This window comes from Tyto alba, unplaced genomic scaffold (genome assembly GCF_018691265.1).
Source record: "Tyto alba isolate M040663 unplaced genomic scaffold, T.alba_DEE_v4.0 Super-Scaffold_10, whole genome shotgun sequence".
NCBI lineage: Eukaryota > Metazoa > Chordata > Aves > Strigiformes > Tytonidae > Tyto > Tyto alba.
This window is the reverse complement of record NW_024881262.1, coordinates 22837249-22860123: the sequence shown is the minus strand read 5'-3', so window position 1 is coordinate 22860123 and position 22875 is coordinate 22837249. Positions and strand designations below refer to the sequence as shown.

Here is a 22875-nt window from a genome sequence, read left to right as displayed (position 1 = left end):
TAATCCATTTTACTTTTAATCATCCTGTTGTCACTGAAAGTTTAAACATTCAACAAAATTACTGTTTAAGAAATATAATGGCTATAATACATAGATTTTTATGATCAACCTAGGTACTTCTCTAAAATTAATTTAAAGGAAAATCATTGCGTGAATAATGACATTGTAAAACTGGAGATGTAGCTCCAGTGTTTATTGCTCCTCAGCAATCCCCATTTTAAGTATGTTTAAGTTAGTATGTAAAAAAAAAAAAAAAAAAAGTTCATTTTTGTAAAATAAAACATTTAAAATTTCAATCTCTAATCTGTGGACAGAGTTGCTGTCCTTAAAGAGTTTGCAGACCAGATGCTGATGTCTGTAATACTTGCCCAGCACTTCTGCCTATAATATTTTTTGTAGAGTGTTCTGACCATCTCATGGCAAGAGGTTCTTGGTGATACCCAGAAGGGAGGACAGTGCAGATTCACAGAGTTCTAGGTATTGTGGATTCCTTAGCCCTACAGCATGCCTGTGTTTCATTCAGGACCAGATCTTGCATTCTGTACCTCAGGTAATCCACTGATGGGAGGAGTGGTCACAAATGGCCACAGTGTATTCAGAACGACCAAGATCTTTACATCTTCCCCACATACCTGGGTGTTGATAAAGTTAGGAAAGTTACCAAAAAAAAAAAAAAAAAAAAAATGCACTTACGAACTTTTAGTTCCAAGAATACATTCAGGAAATCATGACATGCATAGAATTAATTGTATAATTACTGTCTTGGTATATTCCTGATAGATTGGTAAAACCAGTTTGCTGGCTCTGACTCTTGAAAATCTAGCTGGTTTTTTTTTTCTTAAAAATGGCATGATGGCTCGGAGATAAGCTGCATATGTGTCTTGTTCCCTAGTTTTTCCACCAAAGATGCTTTCTAAGAGATAGGTGTCTCTAACAGCATTAAAATTTACCCTACATGAAGCAGGACTGGGACCATAAACTAACACATTTCTTTATTTCCATGAAGGCTTGCCAAACCAGCATTAGTCACTGCCCTCTCTTCGCTATCAGTCCTCTATCAGTCCTTTACAGTCTCTTGCCTGAGTTGAACTTGACTGTGGCTGGCTCTGTTGAACCTCTCTTGGGGTGCAATTCGACGGATTATTTTTAGGTTATAAGAATAATCTTAGATTAGAATAATAATTTTTGTGATCACTAGTCGTACTAGGTCGGTCTGTAATCTGTAGCAGGAAGACACCATGCTGCATTCTCTGATGCTTCTTGCCCTTCTGTCAACCACCTGCTGACAACAGACTTCTTTGTTCTTAGGTCAGGGATTTTCAACAATTCACTGTCATCTTGGTTTTAGATCTCAGCCTGGGAGTTACAGTTTCACTACCCTGGCTGGAAGCATTGATAACCTATTCATTGTTCATTCAAAGACCACTCAAGTATTTCTTCAGAAGGCTTGCTTTCATCATTATTGTTTTTCTTGTTTTGCCTCATGCAGCACTCCTCTTTCTGATGTAATTCCATGGAGGTAGAATGCTTTTAAAAGAGGTCGAGTATGGAACTCGTATAGTTCATTTGAAATAAGTCTTTGTTCTCCCACATTAGTAGCATTTTCAGTATAGAATCCAGAAAGCCACTCTGAATTGTTGAATATACATATCTTTTTTAAGCTGTTGTAAAAACAGAATTGAAAATACATGGACTGTCTCAGAATAATTATTGCCACCACTACCGTGTCTGCCTTAAGCCTTGTCACTCTACCAACAGTACCAGTCAGTAGCAGAAACAAAATGCGTGAGGATGATTGTGACTAAATGTTTTCAATATTTTAAAAAAACATAGGCTGCATGGCTGTCACTGACTTCATGGTGCTCCCTCTTGGGGGAATAATGGTTAGCATCACTCCACCCGTGCAATATATATTCTGTCATCTGTTTGGGAGGAAGTTGAATTTTGTTCTTGTGATTTTGAATTAGTACTTTGACTGTTTAAAATATAGTATTACCTAAAGAGTTTCTGATTATTTTTTATTGTTGTTTTTGCATTATGAACCAGGACAAAGTCATCTTTCATTCCTGGATAGCACAGTCTGTCAAAGATATTTCCAAAGCTCCTATCAAAGTAGTGCTGTGGTTGTGTTTTAATACAATACTTCCCATGACCGTATTTTACTTCTGTTTTCGGGCTAAGAGAATAAAATTCAAGGAGAGACACTGTGAATACTGTCTAAAAATACCTGTATATTCCTGTGTCATGGCCAACAGAATCACATCATGGTTGTATTAATGTATCTTTGACTTATATGTCAAATAACTCTTAAACTATCATTTTGAGATCTCCAGTGAATTTACACAGCAAGAGTCTTGCAGTTTTTACACTTAAAATGTATATGCTCTATTAAAATATTAAATGGCAATGCGTTACATTTAAAAAAGGCAATAATTCTCTGATATTTCCACTCAAAATGCCTTATTTGTAGCTGTTACTGGGGATTGTTGTGCTTATTTCATTCCCCTACAGCTGTAAAATTAGTGAACAGTTTTCTGAGGTCAGTGGAACAATACTGTGAATAAACTGACGTGAGAGAGAGATCCAGTTGATCATTAAAACCAAAAGAAGTCATTACCAGTTCTGTTACCAGATTGCCCTGTACCTGGAATGTGAAACTGAGGATCAGAAACAAAAATATGTTATGGTTTTATTCAAATATTTGCTTCTTCTCATCATCATCAGTCCCCCTTACCTCTGCAGAAAAAAAGGAGGAAGGGCAATCTCTCGAAGTATGGACTGGAGCACAGGGTGATCATGTAAGCAGCTTGTGTGTAAATGTCTGCGTGTTTACACATTTGTGCCAATGTGGAAAGTGAACCATAAGAAACCATTTCAAAAGACCTACTAAGATTGGCACGTAATTAATCAAAGTTTCAGTTACTCCTCAGTGTCACTGACTTACCTGATGTTGATATCAAGGGTTCATCTGCTTTTGAGCTAGGATTTCTTTGTATGTTTGTTTCTTAATTGCTAGTGTTTTCCCACCTGCTTTCTGCAGTATAGACATGTGTGCACACACAATCTTCTGAGAATTCCCAGGATTCCGATGGAGTGGAAGCTGCTACATCACCTGAAATGTGTCAAACATTGCTTTCAGATATCATCACACAGACTTGTACTAGTGCCACAGCTGGAAAGCTTTTTTTACCCCATTTATACAACATGGTTTGTAGATGTAAAAGTTGACATACTTGATAATTTGAAAATCACAACTTGTCAAAAATGATAAGTGCTTTAATAACTTCCATTATCATCTCATTTATCAGACCTATAATATTAAAAATTCTTCAAGGATTACTTGGCTGCATATCTCTGTACAATTATGGCTGTTTAAGTAGTTGCAATCTGCTAAGTGAGCTATCATACTATCTGGATAAGTAATTTTGACAATCATAATGTACTAATTATGTAACAACACTGGGAGGATGACGAGGGTTGTTGCTGAGGTTTTTTTTTGCCGGCTGAGGCTGCCTGTTTTTCATTAACCATGAAGCTGATGTTAATGCATTTTGGACTATGAAGAACTTTTCTCGGGTGAGATTTACCTGCTTGAGAGCACTACATTTCTCTGGGTTCCTTCTGGTGCACAGGACAGCAGCTTGCCCAGAGCCCCATGAAGCAGTCAGGAAAACAAGTGGGTATGTGAGTGAGCAGTTTTCGGTCCTGAATCCAAGTTGTTCCAGGGTGTTTGCTAGGCTTTGTGGAGATGGCTTCCATCACCTGATTGTGTGCAACTCTGTCCTACAGACAAAAACCTCATCGTAAGCATGGCTGCTTCCCTGTCTTATTTTCAATTCTAGGTGTTGTCTTCCTTCACTGTGGAATATCAGATGCTGTTGTACTGGGTTTTTTATCCTGATTTTCCTGTCTGTTCATGGTGGTAGGAGAACCTTGGAAAGGCTCCTGAGAGACAGAGGTCGCCGCGTGGGTGAGACCAGAGATGGATTTCCCACAGGTGGAGAAGTTTAACCTGGGAAAAACTGGTTAAAATGCATATTTTGCAAAAAATGCCTAAGCTGCAAACAGCTTTGTACTAAGGGAAGAGTAGCCGAGTTCTTAGTGTGGTGTATTGTTTGTCTCTCTTTGTGTTTCATTATTTTCCTACATATTCAGTTTGGAAACAAATCATAAGCTTTTCCTATCTGTTACATCTATAAACTCAGCCCAGTCTTACAGATACAAAACATTTTAGATAAAGATTTTCAGGGAATAAAGATTTCTTGATCTCTCACTGACAACTGTTTGATCCCTCTGTCTTCAAACTGTGCCCTTGAAAATACTTGTACAGTCATGTTATTTTGTTCAAATACAATTATGACAGATGGCCTGGTCTTTAGGCTTTGCAACAACCTGCAGTTTCCAGTAAAGTCCAGAGGATCAGCATTTACTCAGTATATTTGGAAATGAGGCTTTCAGTAAACAAGTCTGTTAACTATGTACAAGAAGAAGCATGATCCAGTCCACTCAGTTTTAGTTATGTGCTGCAGGGCTAATAGGAGAAGAAACTGTAAACAGTTGTTTGTGTCATGAGAGCAAGCAGGGATGACTTTTGAGTAAACGAAACAAACCAGTACAGATAATGCTGTCATTATTGATCATTTCTAGAAGACAACTTTGCACTATATTCACAGAGAGAAAATATCAGTTTTTAAATGAAATCAAAATGTTTAAAAATATATAAGCATTTTCATGGCAAAGCTAGCAGTGAATCTGTTTTCAACAAATGCCCTGACAACCAGTTAGTCAGTTCCTCCTTCCAGAAAACCATTTGTCACCCAAAAAATCATGTCTGCTCTAAAAACTGCACTGACACAGTGTTTGCTTCTTAGGGCTAGAGCCAAGCATTCACAAGGAAGTACTGCCACAGCCAGTCAGATTCTGTTTTTCCAGTCATGATGGTGTAAATGCAAATGCCACTAAATAGTGTTAACTGCAGAAAGGGCTTTGAATTAACTTTACATCTTGGTAAAATACTTTCTTTGTGTTTCCTACCAGATATATTCAAATTAATATTGTAATTTATTTCAGAAACTGCAAATAAGATTTGTTTTGTTACATTATTGAGGAGCAGTTAAGTAGAAACTATATGGATATTTACTTGCACTTTCTAAATTGCTGAAATGATTTATTATTGTGCAATTTTCATGGCATTACATTTTTATTGCTTTATATTGCACATGTTGGGTTTTAATAGTTGCATCCTTCGTTCCATTAATTTCAAATTAAACATTAAATTGCAATGGAAGTTCAGTCATAGCTCCTAAAGCATAAAAATAAGCTTTGGTCTTCACTTTCTCGAATGAAAGTGGGGATGGAATACAGACTTAAGTAGAAAAATAATCTGTTCTCTCAGCAAGATCTGCAAGATTATACATAACAGCATCTGGTAACTGAGAGATCTGTGTTCATTTTTGTACTACAAGGTTTAGTTTTATTGTGCTTCAGTTAACCAAGGATAATTTAGCCATTAGCAATTATGGATTTTACCAATACGCAACAAGGGATTGCCTTTTGCCTTTGAAATCAGTGTAAATTTCATACCTAATCATTAAGGCCCAGGTTGTATTTTTTACTTCAGCTCTATTTTCAGGTAGTCTCTTTTTTTTTTTTTTTTTTTTTTTAATGTAGTCTCTCATTTGCTCAACAACCAGATACAGAAACATCCTTGGGAGTTCACATTATAAAACATTTAAAGGGTTGGCTCTGCAAAGACTTATGTCTATAATTAAATTCCTACCTCTCAAAACTCCCACACAAATCTTAACTCTTAGAGATGCAAAATATGCCAAAAGAAACAAAGATTTTAAGTAACTTAAATGAATAGATAATAAATCCAGGAATATTTTGGTGTAGAGGTGAAACTGAATTATGTGTCCTCAGCATGTTGAAATCAGAATCTTTCCATTTAACTCAGTCCAGTTTGAGTCATTACCTTGTGCTCAGACCTCAAGATTTCAGTTTTCCATGAACAGCAAGTAACTTATTCAGATCCTGATGTGAGGCAGAAGGTGAGGGATACTGAAACATTTACAAGATCATGTGTGTTTTGAGGACAAGAAATCTAGTGATTAAAAATGCCTAGAAAGTGCAAATTCCTAGAAAGTATTAATTAAATCCATGGATGAAATCCTAGACCCATTATAATCTATGACAAGTGCTACATGTTTTCAGAAGGCCTTGCATTCCCTGTCTCTTACATGTATAAAGGATCAGGGAAGCGTAATTTTTCTGAAATGTTTTAAAACATACAGAAAATGCATCTGGGTATGATGTCACGAACAGCTCTCAGACTAACGTAGCCAGAAATGGGCAGCAGAGAGGGAGCAGAAATCAAGAGAAAAAGCAAAGTCATTAAATATTTATAATGGTACTGGTAAAAATATGATTTGTCAAAAGTACAATTTTACTGAAGTAGAAGTATTTTGTGGATGTTTTGATAGTTCTGCCATTTCTGCAGTGCTGCTGCTGGTGTTTTTGAGAAGACTGAATTGAAAATTTGACCTTTCTCTGAAAACACCTATTTTGATGCAGCTCGGTTTCATGAAAAGTTTCAAATTGTTTTTAATTTCACATTGGGAAAAAAGCTAACATCATCCTCAAAGCTGCTGAACAACACAATTTCTGTCCTTTGTATAGCTCCTACTCAAGAGAAAAGATGAGGGCAACCAATAGGATAAAATCTAAGAGATAGAGCAAATAAGTAGGGGGCTTGGATATGTTTGATGATAAAGAAGCACAAAATCCAGAATGGTGATCTCATCATGGTTTTGAATTTACTGTTTAAAAAACAAACATACTTGCATTACTGAATAATTAATATGCATAAGAGATCCTATTGTAAAACCTTAGAAGGGATAGAGCCCCTGTTTTTACTGTGGAGTTCTTAATGGTTGTTCTGTATTTTTAGCTTCAATGCAGATGCAGTTTGTATATCCAGTGTAGTTATTTTCATATCAGTGAGAGTATAAAAGCTTAATCTAACTTTATCTATAGGAAAAGTTACTTTATGCTACTACTGATACCATTATATGAAAGAAAAAAAATTGCAATCAGCCTGAGCTTTACTGGTGCACAGTACCCCCTACCAATATAAATACTGTGCTAAGGGTCTGGGCTTCTGAAATTGTTTTGGTGGCTGGAGTCCCATGTCAATCAGTGAATGTATCAGGACCTGTTATGGCTGACACTCCTGCATTAAAAAGCAAGGCTCTTACTAAATTCTGAGTGGGTGTAAGTTATTGTCAGAAAAATTTGGCATTTTGTACTGCTTAAGTATTTGTGCTATTATTAGAAGAATCAAAAGCTTCTCACACATCTAATATGTAGAATATTAAGCACGAGCAGGCTAAGGCAGTCTTACACAAAACTGTGGTGGGGACTCTCAGATTTCTATGCCTAAAACACCAGGCTTTTTCATGAACTGCCTGTGTGTGCCAATTCACTATAAAGCTTTTCTGCCTAAAAATGCAGCCATTTACTGACTGAGCTGTGTTCAGTGACTGGAGCCATCTGATGACTTACTGGTGATGATGGGGGAAGCAACCATATGCTTAAGAACAGCACAGTATAAGATGGCACTGATATTTATCTTTATAAAGGTATGGTAGGAAATAAACTCTACAGAAAAAAAAGAGGAGATTGTAAGGCTCAGAGGAGTACGATAAGCTGATATATTTAAATAAAAATGATGATACCAATTCTAAGTGTCCACACAAATTAGAGTGCAAATGATCTTATAGTGAGAGATCTGCATTTACCTTTTCTTTTGATGAATATTATCTATTGGATTTCAATTGTGATAGAAGGCCAGATGCTATGATTTTGACTATGTTATTTTTCATTTGTGATGATGCTTTGTAGTAGAAGCATTTGTGTTCAAAGTAACTCATCATGTCTAGAGGTCCAGTCCAAATTATGACTTTACACTTGGAGATGAATATTTCCAAGTATTTAAAAACATACAAATGGAAGTGAAAACAAATAAAATAAAATTAAAAAAAAAAAAAGCTGTGAACGGGAGGAACCATATGGTACTCTTGTACAATTAAACTCAGTGCTCTACTTTACTGCACGTCTGCAGGATGCACAGATTAAACCCTTGTGCCCAGGCTCCATGCCAAGATTGAATTAATGTTCCTAAGCTTTTTATTTAATCTGCTTCTGTAAGAAGAGGCCGTAGCAGAGTGAGTAGCTGAGTGAAAACTTGGGGATGTGTAAGCACTTTACCTCTTTCCTAACCTCTCTCTCACTGTGTTGTCCCTCACGTGCATTTTTATGAGCATAAGGTGAAACAGTCCTGAGATACCTAATGTGCCTCTGACATATTTTACTCTGCATGTTAATAGGAGTTTAGGATCCAGTGAAAAGATCCAAATTGCATAATTTACATTTTACCTTGCTTCATAGGCTGCCAATGCCGTGAAAATTCCATGCTTATCCAAAGGTATTTTGAATTGCACCTCTCTCATGCTTGTTTTTGCAAACCTGATGTGTCTGCATACACAGTTTGGAGGAAATTCTCATTAAAAAAATCACTTTTTTTGGCCTCACTTCATTTAAAAAAAAACTTCCTGTGATAAAAAAAATCACAGGAGGATGTTGCCATCCTTTATGTCTTATGTGCATACCCAGAGTGCTCTCCCTCCAGGCTTCCTAGCCATGAGGCAGCCAGGGATCAGCACCGGGCCATTCAAGCACGGCACCATGCTTATGTGACTAGTTGGTTTCTAGCTTAGAGCTGCTGGCATCCAACTGTCTGCAGGCTCTCATTTGCACATAGCCTCAAATGACCACCCATTGCTCTTGGGTGATTCTATAATACTTTTTTAATGTCATTCTGTTATCATCAACCTGATCTTTCAAATTACTAATCTGAGAAAAGAGGGTGAATGGCTATCTCAAAATATTGGCATGCTGGAACAAGGACACAGGTTTACTGTCCAGAACCAGTAACCAATACGTTATTTCTGCCTCACTCTTCTGTAGAGCCCAATAGTAATTTCTGTTTTGGTCTACATATTTGGAATTATTTTATGGTGGTTATTTTTGTCAGGCAGCCCTAGCTCCTAGTACTTGTCTCTCCTTTGAGTTGTGTGGTCAAGTCCACTGCTTATATTATATCCTAGCCACTCCAAAGTTCCTGGTGCAGTTCTCAAGTAAAAGCTGACTGATGCCTTGGAGTAAAAAGAAGCAGAAAATTTAATTGATCATTCACTGTGTGCTTTGAATTAGCCAACTATACCCCAAAACTATACATTTAAAATTATTCAGGGGAATAATTTTAATAAATGCAACATTTTCCAAGCTTCTTTATCTGAGAAATTGTCTGCCTTGATATAGGGCCCTAGGGAAAGTTGTTTAATTAAAAAGTAAATTTTTCTGTCAGTCTGCTGAGTCCTCAAAAGACTAAACAGATGCTGATTTTCTAATCTGAATGTGACATAGTGCTGTTCATTTTCTTATTTAGCTCTGTATATCTCACAGGGGAGCCAAATCTAGCAGGTCATGTTGGTGCACTTATCCTGCTGTAGAAAATATTTGTTACATTTGCCTACCAGACTGTAAGAATTCTGTAAGCAGTAGAGATTTGCTAGCCAACACTCCTAGTTCTAGATCTTTATTTAATTTGAAATTCCAGTCACATTATACATCATTAGCTACTTTTATGTGTTGTATTAGCATTTGTCCTTTAACAGTTCAACAATACTTAGTGGCTAGAAATTACTGCAAGTATTGTAATAACCTTTTTAATCATACATGCAGAGGTCTCTAGGTCTCCCTTATAAAAATAGGTTCTATTTTTTTCACAGAATATACACAGTAAAACAGGTCAACACCTCACTAAGTGAGTTATCTCATATTTTTCTCAGTGTAGACCACACTAATCTAAAGGTAAAATAGCTTCATGATTCATCTTTCAGGCACAGATGTGGAATTAGGGCAGTGGTAGCATCTGGGCTCCTGTGTTTACTGAAAGATGACTGTCTGAAGCAAAGTGATGTTTCGTCTGCTGCAGCAGCAGGAAATCTGCAGTCACTGATTGCAAATGTTGTAGCCTCAAGTGAACACTAATCAAATAATGCAGGTACTGTGTGTGAAGACGAGGACCTGTACATGTGTTTATGATAGTTATTGGCACATGTGAAAAAGTAGATCAGAAAATGACCCAATTGGGTACTGAGTAATTATGCTCCACTTAGCTCCTGGAGGATAAAGTTCCTTTTATTAATGTGCTTTTTTTTCAGGTTTAACTGTGCAGTTGTAGGATTATTTTTCAAATAGTTCGTTATCATGCAGCATTCTAAAAAAATGGCAAGGCAGATATTTCTCAGTAATGATCATAGAACTGTTAAAGAGACTGTGCTATGCCTTTCAGCATTTTAACTAAATTAGCTGTTTCTGTGTTGAGTGTGTGTTTGTATGACACTCAGATGCACTGCTGAATCCACAGGATACTTGCAAACATGAAACATGAGGTTAACAAAAGCCTTCCATTGTTGCAGGTGGGCATGGAACATCATATATTGATTATAATAATACACTTTTTTGGTACTGTCCTTAAAATCACACCTTCTTGCTTTCTTACTCTTTTGAATCTTGCAGATTTCAGAGAGAAGAAAAGATGAAGAAATGTTTATTTACAATAGAATGTTAATCTGATGTGTGTTTGATGGAAGGAATGAATGACAGTATTTTGTATTTCTATGCTTTAATAGAGGGTGTTGAGAACCATCTTAATCATTAGTTAATTAAGCACAGCTTTATGTGCACAGACTTTTATCTCCTTGTTACAGATTTTCCTGATCCACCTCAGTGTTTATTGTTGTCTTTAAATAAACATGTATCAATTCGTCATTTAAACTGGAGTGCAAGCATTTCTTGTGCAGATCTGAGTGCATAATCTGATGTGTTGTGCATCTAAGCAGTGGTGGTCTAATTTTCAACAGAGCAACATGGTCATCTATCTCACTATAATCAGAGCATGTCCATAAAAATGACACTTTATAAACAAGCTTCTTTAAATAAAATTGTAGAGTAGATTTTTCAGGTGCGTTGCTTCTGACTGTCTTCATGACCTAGGTGATTTCCCTGGGAAACTTATTGTGGAGCCCAGAAGAAACCCAGATATGACTGCTGTTTATATGCTACCCACAGAATTATCTTTATATCCTGAGCAATTGGTTCCTGCTTCAGCAGAAGAATGAACTCTGGTTCATTTGGTGTAAGCTTATGGTAACAATTAATCACTTGAAGTGCAAGTGCATTTTTCTCTGCTTTCCAATTTCAAATCTATAGAATAGGAAGGGTAGCAGTGGATTTATGCTCTTGCTTTGCAGACCTTGTTGCCCATAAAATTAGAGATGAGAAAATAATAATTTTTATATTTTATTAAGATATGAACACCTCCCTCTGTTTATGATTTCAGTATTACTTCCTGGATTTTAGTATTTCAGTATGAGTTTAATAGCATTGACTTCAGTGAGCTGGAAAAGCATATACAGTAGTTACTGCCTTAATTTTTTTTTTCTATCCTTAAAGATATTTTACATCTCTAATTATTATTTTGTTTCTTTTTCCCAAACAAGTACCCTTTACTCCCTCAAAATGTAACCTTCTATGTTCTGTAATTATTTAAACAGTAGCTACAGTTTACGGTAGAAAATCTTGTCAAAGCAGTAAACCTTCCCAGTAGCACAGAGACACTCAAAAGGTTGACAGCTCTACGCTGCAGGAGATATTTGCAGGATTCCAATGGGGAAACTTGTGTACAGTTGTTACCATGGAACGCTGGATTGAAAAAAACAAAGAGAAACAACAACCCCTAAACAAATCTATTGAAAAACCCAACATCAACTGCACGTGATGGGTCCATGCTGCCTTTATGAGAAAACAGATGCTGAGTTGAATAGTAGTCCTAACTGCATTGCCTATTTGCAGATTTCTCTCCAGCGCCAACAGAGATCTTTGATGATCGATGTTCAAAGAACAGCATGCCTGTGTTTGGATGTCTAGCTACATGTGGAAAGAACACATGTAAAGGGTTAAAGATTCAGCTTTGCTTCAGACTGAGTACTTCAGTATCATCGACAAGTATGGTTTAAACCCTTTATTTATAGCAAGAGGAAGGTCATATCCACAAGCAAATTTATACGTTTTATAAAGTTCTTGGAAGCCTAGTTGTGCTATGTAGTATGTGAGGAGGATTAATTATGGATGGTTCTCAAATACCTCTGTTATGACATGATAGATCCATGTATCTGAACCAAGTTCTTGAAGGACACATAAGGGAAAAACAGTGTTATTGTCATTCATATGCAAGTCTTCAGAGGTCACAGTGATGACTTGGTCATGGCATTCCTGTCTCTGTTCTTTGAATTGAAATTCAAGATGCATCTCACTCCTGAACAGAGTATTTGTCTCTACTAAGGTGTGAGTGGATTTGCATGTGATCACGCAGCTTTGATTCTTAGGTACTTAGTGATCTTTTGGGGACACTGTGCTTACCTCAGGCAGTATAAAACTGCAACCTTTATTCTAAATAAATGATTAGCTATGTTGATTTGTGCATCTGAGAAAAACACACAAAGAAATATAATAAAAGGCTAGAGAGTAATAAAATCAGAATAGGATATGAATATAAATTATTAATTTTGTCAGCAGTGAACTAATGAAGCCTGGTTTCCTACAGGTTTGAGCTTCATGTTTGTTTTACTGGTACCAAAAATGTGCAAGATAGAATTGAAGCTTTTCTTTTTGATGAGCTTTTACACAGTCTTTGTGTGGACTGCTTGCTGTCTAGTGAGATGTGACCTCTTTGTTACCCCTACTCTATTTCTGTAAGCATCTCTGTATTGTACAGCTGCATTACTTCATAGCCCTTCTGGGAAAAAACTCATCTTTTTAAAATGTAGTTGAAATTAGCAAATTGTTTGGGAGTTAATGGCAGGAACAAATACATGTGTGTACACTCAGGCACATAGACATGTCCTGAACACAGTTGTATAAACTCTACTGCATAAGGACCAATGGAGAGGATAGAACATATGGAGAACTCTGGTTGGAGTTAATCATAGAATCGTTCAGGTTGGAAAAGACCTTCAAGATCATCCAGTCCAGCTGTAAATCTAACACTGCCAAGCCCCCACTAAACCACATCCCTAAGTGACACATCTACCCATCTTTTAAATACCTCTGGGGGTGGTGACTCAACCACTTGCCTGGACAGCCTGTTCCAGTGCTTGACAACCCTTTCAGTGAAGAAATTTTTCCTAATATCCAAACTAAACCTCCCCTGGTGCAACTTAAAGCCATTTCCTCTTGTCCTATCGCTTGCTACTTGGGAGAAGAGTCTGACCCCCACCTCTCTCCAACCTCCTTTCAGGTCGTTGTAGAGAGCAATAAGGTCTCCCCTCAGCCTCCTTTTCTCCAGGATAAACAACCCCAGTTCCCTCAGCTGCTCCTCCTAAGACTCGTGCTCTGGACCCTCACCAGCTTCGTTGCCGTTCTCTAGACAGACTCCAGCACCTCAGTGTCTTTCCTGTAGTGAGGGGCCCAAAACTGAACCCAGTACTCAAGGTGCAGCCTCACCAGGGCCCAGTACAGGGGGACAATCACTTCCCTAGTCCTGCTGGCCACACTAGTTCTGATACAAGTCAGGATGCTCTTGGGCTTGGCCACCTTGGCACACTGCTGGCTCATATTCAGATGGCTGTCCACCAACACCCCCAGGTCCTTTCCCACAGCAGCTTTCCTGCCACTCTTCCCCAAGCCTGTAGTGTTGCATGGGGTTGTTGTGACCCAAGTGCAGCACTTAGCCTTGTTGAACCTCACTGAACTGAATGAAACGACATTTGGTGATTGCTGATTCACATACAACTATTGCCTTTTATCAACTATTGATGAAAATGATCAAATGTCAGAGATCCCAGCTTTTCACTTGAAGTCTTCTGTATTCTTGATGTAATGAGAGCTGAAGAAAAAGAAAAAGGTAGTTGTGAAAGGCAAAATAAGCATGCAATTTTTTTAATAACTTCTGAAATTGAGTTCAAGTGTGTTATTCTGTGTGGTTGTTAAAGGAGTAACATTGGTGATTTTTGTTTCTGCTGAAAGAAGTGTGAGTTTTGTTTTTCAGATAAAAGGCAGTAATTTGTAATACAGGTTTTTTGATTAAGGCTTATAATCGTTAAATTTTGCATGCAGATGCCGGATATGAGACATTGTCTTTAGCAATTTTTAAACAATGGAATGATTTGTTGGCTATATTTCAGAAATGATTAACTGTCAATAGCTTTTTTTGAGGCTATTATAATTTTACAGAGGAAATTATGTGATTATTATCCCTGGGGTAGTAGCATATGGATCTGTACCATACTTCACAACTTAAAATAATGTAAGCTTCAAAATTAATAGGTACTTATGGCTTCTGAATGATTTAAAGGGAAAACATAATGTCCAGAATTTCATTAAAACATGTATTAAAATGAAGCAACTTTTAGTAAAGATAACCCTGCAACCAGAAGATTTTATAGGAAACAACTGGAAACCCTCAGTATGTATAGCCTGGCCCTGAGAAAAGAGATTTTTTCCCGCTATCCTGGATGCAATTGCTATAAGATTGCATGAATGTGCTTCTACGTTTATGTGGTATCGCCAACTGATCCCTATTTTATCAACTCACTGCCACCAGCATTTTTATAGTCACTAAATTCTATGTGCACCTGTACCCAAACCCATTCAAATTAAATGAAGAACAAAGCTTAACATTTTGGTGTATTGTCTGTTGTGAGGAAAATGATGTCCCAATTTGCACTCTAGTTACTCCAGCCTTATAAAGGAAAAGGAGGGTGGGTTGTACCAAGGTCCTGAATGTGGTGGTTCTACAACTTAAATGGTGAGCCTGAGTAAGAGAGAAACCCTGTCTCTTTTTCCTCAAATGACTTACATTAACAATACTTATCTAAGAAGCCAGTAAATAATGTAAGCTTGGCACAATTTCCATTAGTATCATGTAGGTCTGGGGTTAGCCTAGCTGGGTTTAAATAAAGCCCTATATCTTCATTTAATAATGAAAAATAGTATCTGTTATCTTCTAAAGACACTATTTGTAATGTCTAGTAGTAGTAGCTCTATATATCTGTAAATACGTGTGTCTCACAATGTAAAGGTGGACCTTATTTAACTATCTGCTTTGTTACAGCTTACAACTCTGTTATCATTTCCATTTCCAATATAGTTATTTTAGCACCTTTTTAGAATCATTATGACTGCTGTGCATTTTCTTTTTTCAGGTGATAACTCATTTCTTTGGAAAATGTAATAGAGTCCTTCTAAAAAAATTCTTACCTAGTTTTTAAAAACATATGCAGTTGTTTTCATGTAAGTATGTTGCTGTAGCCAGAATCTGGAAGTGTATGTGAGTTTTTTGCAGTGTGTTTACAAATATCTTCCCATATCCATGCAGCTGTCATTATTTTATCTTTGGCAAATGGGGATATAAAAGACTAAATTAGAGTTATATATAAAGCTGCAGTATCTAGCATAGGAGCAGGATATAAAGACTTCTAAAATATTTGCTGAGTACTAATTAGAACATGTGCTGCTTCTATGATTTCTTTGTATCAGGCCTCTGCATTTGGAGAGGAAAAAATTATAAATGTTTAGATTAAGGCTGTGATTTTTTTTTTCTGCCCTGAGCTCTTTCTGTTTTTTAAGAACAGTAGGCTTGGATGTCTGGAAATGCTGTATTGTTTACAATCAAACAATGGATCGATACAATGAAAAACACAGAACACTCAAGTTATGATTTCTGTTGATGGACTGTGCATCTGAGGAAAACTTCATTATTAAGAAACTGTGAAGGCTACTGCTATAGAACACAACAAATAGTATTTTTCCATCAGACCTCCCACATTTACACCATTATTTTCATATACAGTTAAAATAAAGCTGAAATCCACAATATCATTTTAGATGAATGTTTCATGGTGAAGTTGCAGGGAAATTAGGAAATTTTTTTTATCAAAGTTCTGTGTGACAACGTTGAGATACAAACTCAGTGATCATTGCCCATGATCAAAGCTAAACAAACTGCTTCACTTGAACCTTCTCTTTATCTTGTGCTTTGTTGCTTTGTTTCCTATGCAACAGTTCATAAACATTGTGGAGCCTACTTTTATGGATATGCAAAGTATTAGTCTTTTTCAGAGTCTGATTCTCATGATAAAATCCATTCCTTCTTCCAAATATTTGGGCACATTGAAAGTGAACAAAAGAGAGGCTGGAAAAGAGCGCATCTTTTGTCTGTCTTGGGAAACCACACTGCCGTTTCCTGCCACTTGAGTGAGGGGTTGGAGCAGGCAAATGTCCAAGCAAATACTTAATGTATTTTCCCAGTGCTGATCTTGTAAAGACATTAATAAGATTGATTACAATTGTTAAGTGTGGGATTCATTTGCCTAAATGTAAATGAATATAGCTGAGCTCAGCTTCAGCTCCCATTATAATATAAAAGAAACATATGTGGTAGTAGTAGAGGGAGTATCCTGAAAAACCTGTATTGATGCTCTAAGTGTACCTAATCCCCACCCTCTACACACATACACTCTTTCCATTTTTTCCTTTCTCACACATAATTGCAATTACGAACTCCAGCACTTCTATAAAGTCACTGTCTACTCTCTTCTCGAAATATAAACAATATATTCTAATAGAAAAAGCAAGAGAGGAGCCAGGCTTCAATTAGAGGTCATAGATTCATAGTTAATTTAGAATTTGGCAGTTGACTCAGATGTGATTGGCAAGGAGATTTCCAAAAGGCTGCAACTGTAAATTGGAAATAAATGGAAAAAGATTATGTGAGTGGGAGTCAGCTTTGAATCTATAATGCATGTCCCAAGACTGACTTGCTCATAAAAGAGTGTGTGTTTAATGTGTCATAAAAATATTTAAACCACATTGGTCTTTGTATAAATATTTCATTTTTAAAGGTGGATTCTGAAGTGGCTAAAAATGAATTCAGGGTGCATATCCTTGCCATCAGCATGAAGAATTGAAAAAAAAATCCAATCACCAGAAACTTATTTTCCCCCTTCCAGACTCATATTCTTGCAAGATTTTTTAATGTTGTCTTTTGTGTCCAAATCAATTTTTTTAGTCCTTGCTGTATCATCTGGTTTGTTACATAGTATTCCTCTGAGAGAAACTATGGATCTATTCTATTAGGAGGCAGTTTGGAGTCAGAACGAGGTGCTGCCAAGAATGCGTTCATGTATGAGTGTGTGAACGTGGGTGACTGACTGAGATGTCCAAAAGGGAGACTTGTTTGTGGTCCTTCAACTACTTCTGTTCCAAAGATGATATATGTCTGTAAATAAAGCAAAATATATTTTGAATGTGCCCATGTTCTGCATCATTAGTTTTTTCACTGATGGGAAACTAAACTGCAAGAATCCGAACATCTGCTACTACCTGGCAGCTCAAGCGGCTCAAGGAAGGAGTGACAGCAGCTAGAAAAAAAAAGGCAAACAAACAAACAAAAACAAACAAACAAACAAAAATCTCTAAAATAATCTCTATTTTTCTTTCTGCTGTTTTCTTTAACTAAATACAGTTGTCTTAGTTTAGCTCAAAAATAATTTAGCTCAACCTTCATGTTAGTACTGTATCTAGGGAATAGTTTCTAGGGTTATAAGGAAATTATTTAATAATGATAGAGAAAGAGGGAAGTGCGTGACCAGAGCTGCACTCACCACATCACGATCTACGAGCGTGTGGTCAATGGCCCTTTTGGACCTAAACCGATGCCTGAGTCTGTACTTCCCCCATCTGTAACAGCATGTGAAATACAAATGAGTGCTAACTTCTCCAGTGTTGCTCTAGTGCATAAGACTTAGACCTCCCTGACTATGGTCGTTTTATACTTTTCCTTACAGGTGAAATCTGTGCTTTTAAAATTCATGGACAAGAAATGCCCTTCGAAGCTGTTGTGCTAAACAAGACATCTGGAGAAGGTCGTCTTCAAGCAAAAAGTCCTATTGACTGTGAACTGCAGAAGGAATATACATTCATCATCCAGGCCTATGACTGTGGATCAGGACTAAGTGGAACAAACTGGAAGAAATCTCACAAGTGGGTGAAAATGAGAATTATTTTTTTGCTTTGACTCTACAGTACAGGTCAGATCAAAGGGCTTCTTTTTATTATGTAGTTAGCTAGAAAGCAAATAAAACTAAGATGAACCATTGTTGTAATAACCCATCTACATTTTATTCCTTTTTTACTTTTAGAAAATATTTTTCTTTTTTTTCTCCTGCAATTTTACCCATTCTGCAGTGGTTCCAGTTTAAGCTTTTAATAGGGTCTGTGTTCAAGCAGAGAAATGCATCTCAGTTTTGGTTTATTTTTTCATTTTTGCTTTCACATTAAGTATATTGACTAAAGAGATTATCCAGGACATGGAAGTTAGCTTTTAATTGATACTTAAAAATTCTAAATAGGTTTTCTCTCTGTGCATCTCATTTCATATGGTAAGAAAGGAGAAATCTCTTTTTTTTTCTTTTTGTCTGTATGTGCATGTATACAAGATGCAGCAGTGTTACCTTTGTACAGTGTATTTCTGATCTCAGCTTTTGGGCAGCAAGTCTCAGAGGAATTAAAATCCTCCAAAAGAGGCGGGGTAGTGAAGGTTAGTAGGTGGTACTTTTTACTGTGGAGCTAATTGCCTGCATAAGCTTAAGTGGCACAGTGCCTTTTTTCCCCTTCAATTCATGAAACTAAGGTCCAGACCATTTGTTGTTAAAGATGAATTAAACTCACATGTGGATGTATAACTGCTGTACAAATTGTTCATTTTGCTGAAAGTCATTTAAATAAATGATTAATAGTAATAGTTATTCCTTTTGCTCATCCAGGACATGTGACAATTAAAAAATTAATTAGCTCTATAATGCACACTGAAGTTTTTCAGGATATTTTAAAAGAATACACAGTTAGAAGGAAGCCTGCAAAATCAAATAACCACCAAGTCACAGAAACAGTTTTTGCTTCATACTCTTCAACTTTGTTATGTTTTTCCCTCACGTGTCACTAATGAGATAGTATATTCCACTTATGGAAAATTTTGGTCTAATCCTGACCAGTTGAAATCTGGCCCATCAGGACAAGACTTTGTTACACTTTCTTGTAGTGGTCTGTATAGTAAACCACACACTGAACTAGGCTGTCTGGGGTCCCAACCTTTACTACCGACTCTGCCGTTGATCTAGAAAGTCCCTTCAATTCTCTGTCCCTCTGTTACCTTGCCTATCAAACCAGATAGCAAATTCTTTCAGACAAAGGCCTTTAGAATTTGCTTATTAAATACTAAAGGCCTAGTATTTTTGATCCTCAAAGGCTTACATGTAAAAATTGTAACTAATTAAAGCATTAGATAATTATAATTAGCAGAAGGTGAGAGGCTTATTTAATATTGAAGAATGTTCATAAACTGACCATATTTAGATAGTGAATATGTAAGACTACTGTAATTCTGTTGCTTTTTTTTTGCTTATTAACCCATTTTACACTGAAATGGTATCACTGACTCTCTGCTGGGGGGGGGTCCATTTTAAGAGGCAGATCAGTTTTAATAGGGAGAACTGTAAATCTCCGTCCCTACAAGTTGTGGCATTAGGTTTCTACCTAGTGCCACATTATGATATCAGATTGGGCAAATTAAATATGGAAGTTCAGTAAGATCTTATTTTAACAGATGTTTACATAGTTTTCTAGATGTGTTTTGTTACTCTTTCCAAGTGTTTTGAAAACAAACTGTTAGTGATGTGTCAGGTTAAATTCATTTTTCTCTTTGATCTCTTTATTTACCTATTTTAGGGCAGTGGTCCATATCCAGGTAAAGGATGTCAATGAGTTTTCACCAGCTTTCAAGGAGAGTGTGTATAAGGCCACCGTGACAGAGGGAAAGATCTATGACAGCATACTGCAGGTAGAAGCCATAGACGAGGATTGTTCCCCACAGTATAGCCAGATCTGCAATTATGAAATTGTCACAACTGATGTTCCTTTTGCCATTGACAGAAATGGTGAGTATGGAGAAGGAGTAATTGTAAGTTCTGGGACAGGTAGCAGTAATTTCTGTAGTTACTGTAATTATCTATTGACGTTAGCTGGTAACCTGGCCTGAGTTTTAATTCGAGAGTAATCCTGTTCTCATCTCTGAGAACAAAATAACCATTGCTCTGGGAAATTCCATCCCTTTCATGTAAGATTGGGTCAGAAAGTGCTGCAGTAATTTACTGTGGAAATTAAAACCCCATTTTTAGATGAACAATATGTTTTTTTGCCACTCAGTCCATTCTCTTAATTGTCTCAGATCTAGTTTCCCATCCAAGTGATGGCATTTCCTAATGCAGCATGTAACCCTACCTAATGGGATTTAGTCACTTGTTTGTAGCTAGTCCCAGTCTTCTGAACTTTCTGGAGCAGAGTCTAAATGTAGAACTGACAATATTCTGGATCTGTTTATTGATCGTTAAAACTTTCAGGCTGTGGGTCTGCAGATCTACCCTTTTGTGGTGCTTCCTGAAGCAAATACATTATTCTGGGGTATGGAAGAAAATATGCTTTGGAGAAGTACTATAATTTTTTGTGGTTTTAGATTTTAGTTGGTTTTCTAATGTATATAATATTATAGGAAAAATAATAAACCATATTAAGTTTTCCACATGCGATAATTTTTGACCTTGGCAGCCCTCTCTGTCAGCTTCCTGCTTTTCTCATCAGAGAAAAGCATAGAACTTGACACCGAGTTTGGGAGAGGTGGCTGGGGTGCATTAAAAATGTGTTGAATATCCTCCCTCCCATTCTCTGCTTGCTTCAGACAATACAAAATAGTAGCTTTGTCTTTCAGGTACTTCAGCAGTCCATGTTGGCATCACTTTGTAGATAGAGTCCTTGTTATTGATCTTCACGGGTGCACAATTGTGCAGAAGTTCAAAATGGAAATTCCTGTGCTTACAGAACTTGTTTCTCCAAAACAAGCACCCTGTGTTCATGCCCAGCAATGATCTGATTTATCTTTCCTAACAGAAGCATTTAATTCATGTTGTATGTAGGAGAATACAGTTTGGAAGTTAAATCTGATTTTTGGCCAAATTGGAAATTGAAAGCATGAATGGAGCTACTGTTTTCTCTAAGCAGTCATTGTCATGTTGGGATGCTTTATAAAAACCTTTTCCCCTATTAAAAAATTATTCATCTTTATTTGTGCAGTTCTTGCATAATGCATAGCTGAGCATCAAAAGATAATAACCTGTTAGCGTCAATAAATTGAAAATTACAGTGGGGAAAAAAGCCGTCTTGCTATAATACATTGGGAGGCAAGTATACTATATAAGAGGCATAATCGTAATGAGTATGTTGAAGTAAATGAGGTCAGCTGGCACAGTAATCTTTTGCCAGAGCAGTTGCACAAAGAATTTTTTACAGGAAGTGGCCATTTGAAAGTAGCTATGTGTTTGCTATTCCCTAGAAGCTTTTCCTCTCTACGGATATTTTTTTTTTCTAATTGTGAGATTTCCCATGTTGTCATAAAAGGAAGTTCTCCATGTTTCTGTTAGAAACCATTATTTTTCCAGAGGTCCATGTGACTTGCCAGTATGAGGCTGGTTACTTACACAAGTCGCAGGTGGTTTCATAATTTTATACCATAAAATAAATATCTGACTAAAACAGATTAGCATGATCCAGAGCAGACATTTCTGTTGCTTATGCCTTTTCAGCTCCTATCACACAGTGCAGGTGGCTCATGTGAGTGATCATGGGTGTTTTACAGTCAGAGGCATGATCAAAGCATGAGAAGTGTCAGGGATCCTTGGTTACATCTTTGTCTTCATGTGCCTGGGACCTGGTTTTCAGAAAAGGCAATGAGAAAATCATTGACTTAAACATGACTTTAAAGCCTGCAGTGAATAATTGGTAGAAGGTTGTAATACTTGCAGTTTCTTGGTCATGATTTCAATTAATATTTTTTGATCTATTTGTTCACTAAAGGCACAGTGCTGCCACAATCAACAGTAATTGCAGTCTAATTTGCATTTTTTTTTAGATAATGGTAATTGCTTAAAACTACTGGGATTAGAGACAGAGTTAGAATAGATGGTTGCACTTCTATTTTGTGACAGAAATATGTTGCTTAGTTCCAACACATTTCACTGCTGAGAATGTCTCTCTATGCCAGCTGATATAACCTTTCTCTGGTGGAAATTCTTTGGCATTGTACCCATTTTTGTTACCTATAAGATGATTAAAATAGATGTATGAGATGCCTGGGACTGTCTGTTAATACTGTGCTAATTAGGATTTTGTTTATAGGGTTTTTTACCCATTGTGAAAAACAAATCTAGGTTCTTGTGTCTTCCTCAAGTTATGATTTTTTTCTGCTTTTCAGTAACACAGATGTGGAATTTCATTGTCCAGAAAGAGTATTTGATCCTTAGAATGAAATCTAAATATTGAAGAGGCCCCCAGAAGTAGGGGGTGTGTGATGAAAACATGACATTATCAGTCCCAGATGGTGAATTTTTTTCACCACTGACCTATGATACTAACCACAAACGCAGGCCTTTAGGAACATGAACATGTTATTCCATCAGCTGTTTTCTTATGGGAGATCATTGTCTTTTAGGCAAAATTTATTTCTTGTATCTACATCAAGCCAGGGAGCATTTTATTATCTTGAAAAATTATATTATGCGTTGAGGAACATTAGCAGAGAGGAAAAGACGACCCTTCAGACAGTAGCAGTGCACAGTCTACTTCACATCACCGAACTGTGTG

At 36.8% G+C, this 22875-nt stretch overlaps 1 protein-coding gene across 1 annotated transcript in view; it reads left to right on the top strand.

Moving 5' to 3' along the window:
• CLSTN2 (calsyntenin 2) overlaps positions 1-22875 on the top strand; it is a 396925-nt gene that overhangs the window by 283742 nt on the left and 90308 nt on the right. The window contains exons 3-4 of the mRNA XM_042796569.1: positions 17973-18168; positions 19912-20120. Coding sequence (XP_042652503.1) covers positions 17973-18168; positions 19912-20120 — 405 coding nt within the window. The remainder of the gene's footprint in view (positions 1-17972; positions 18169-19911; positions 20121-22875) is intronic.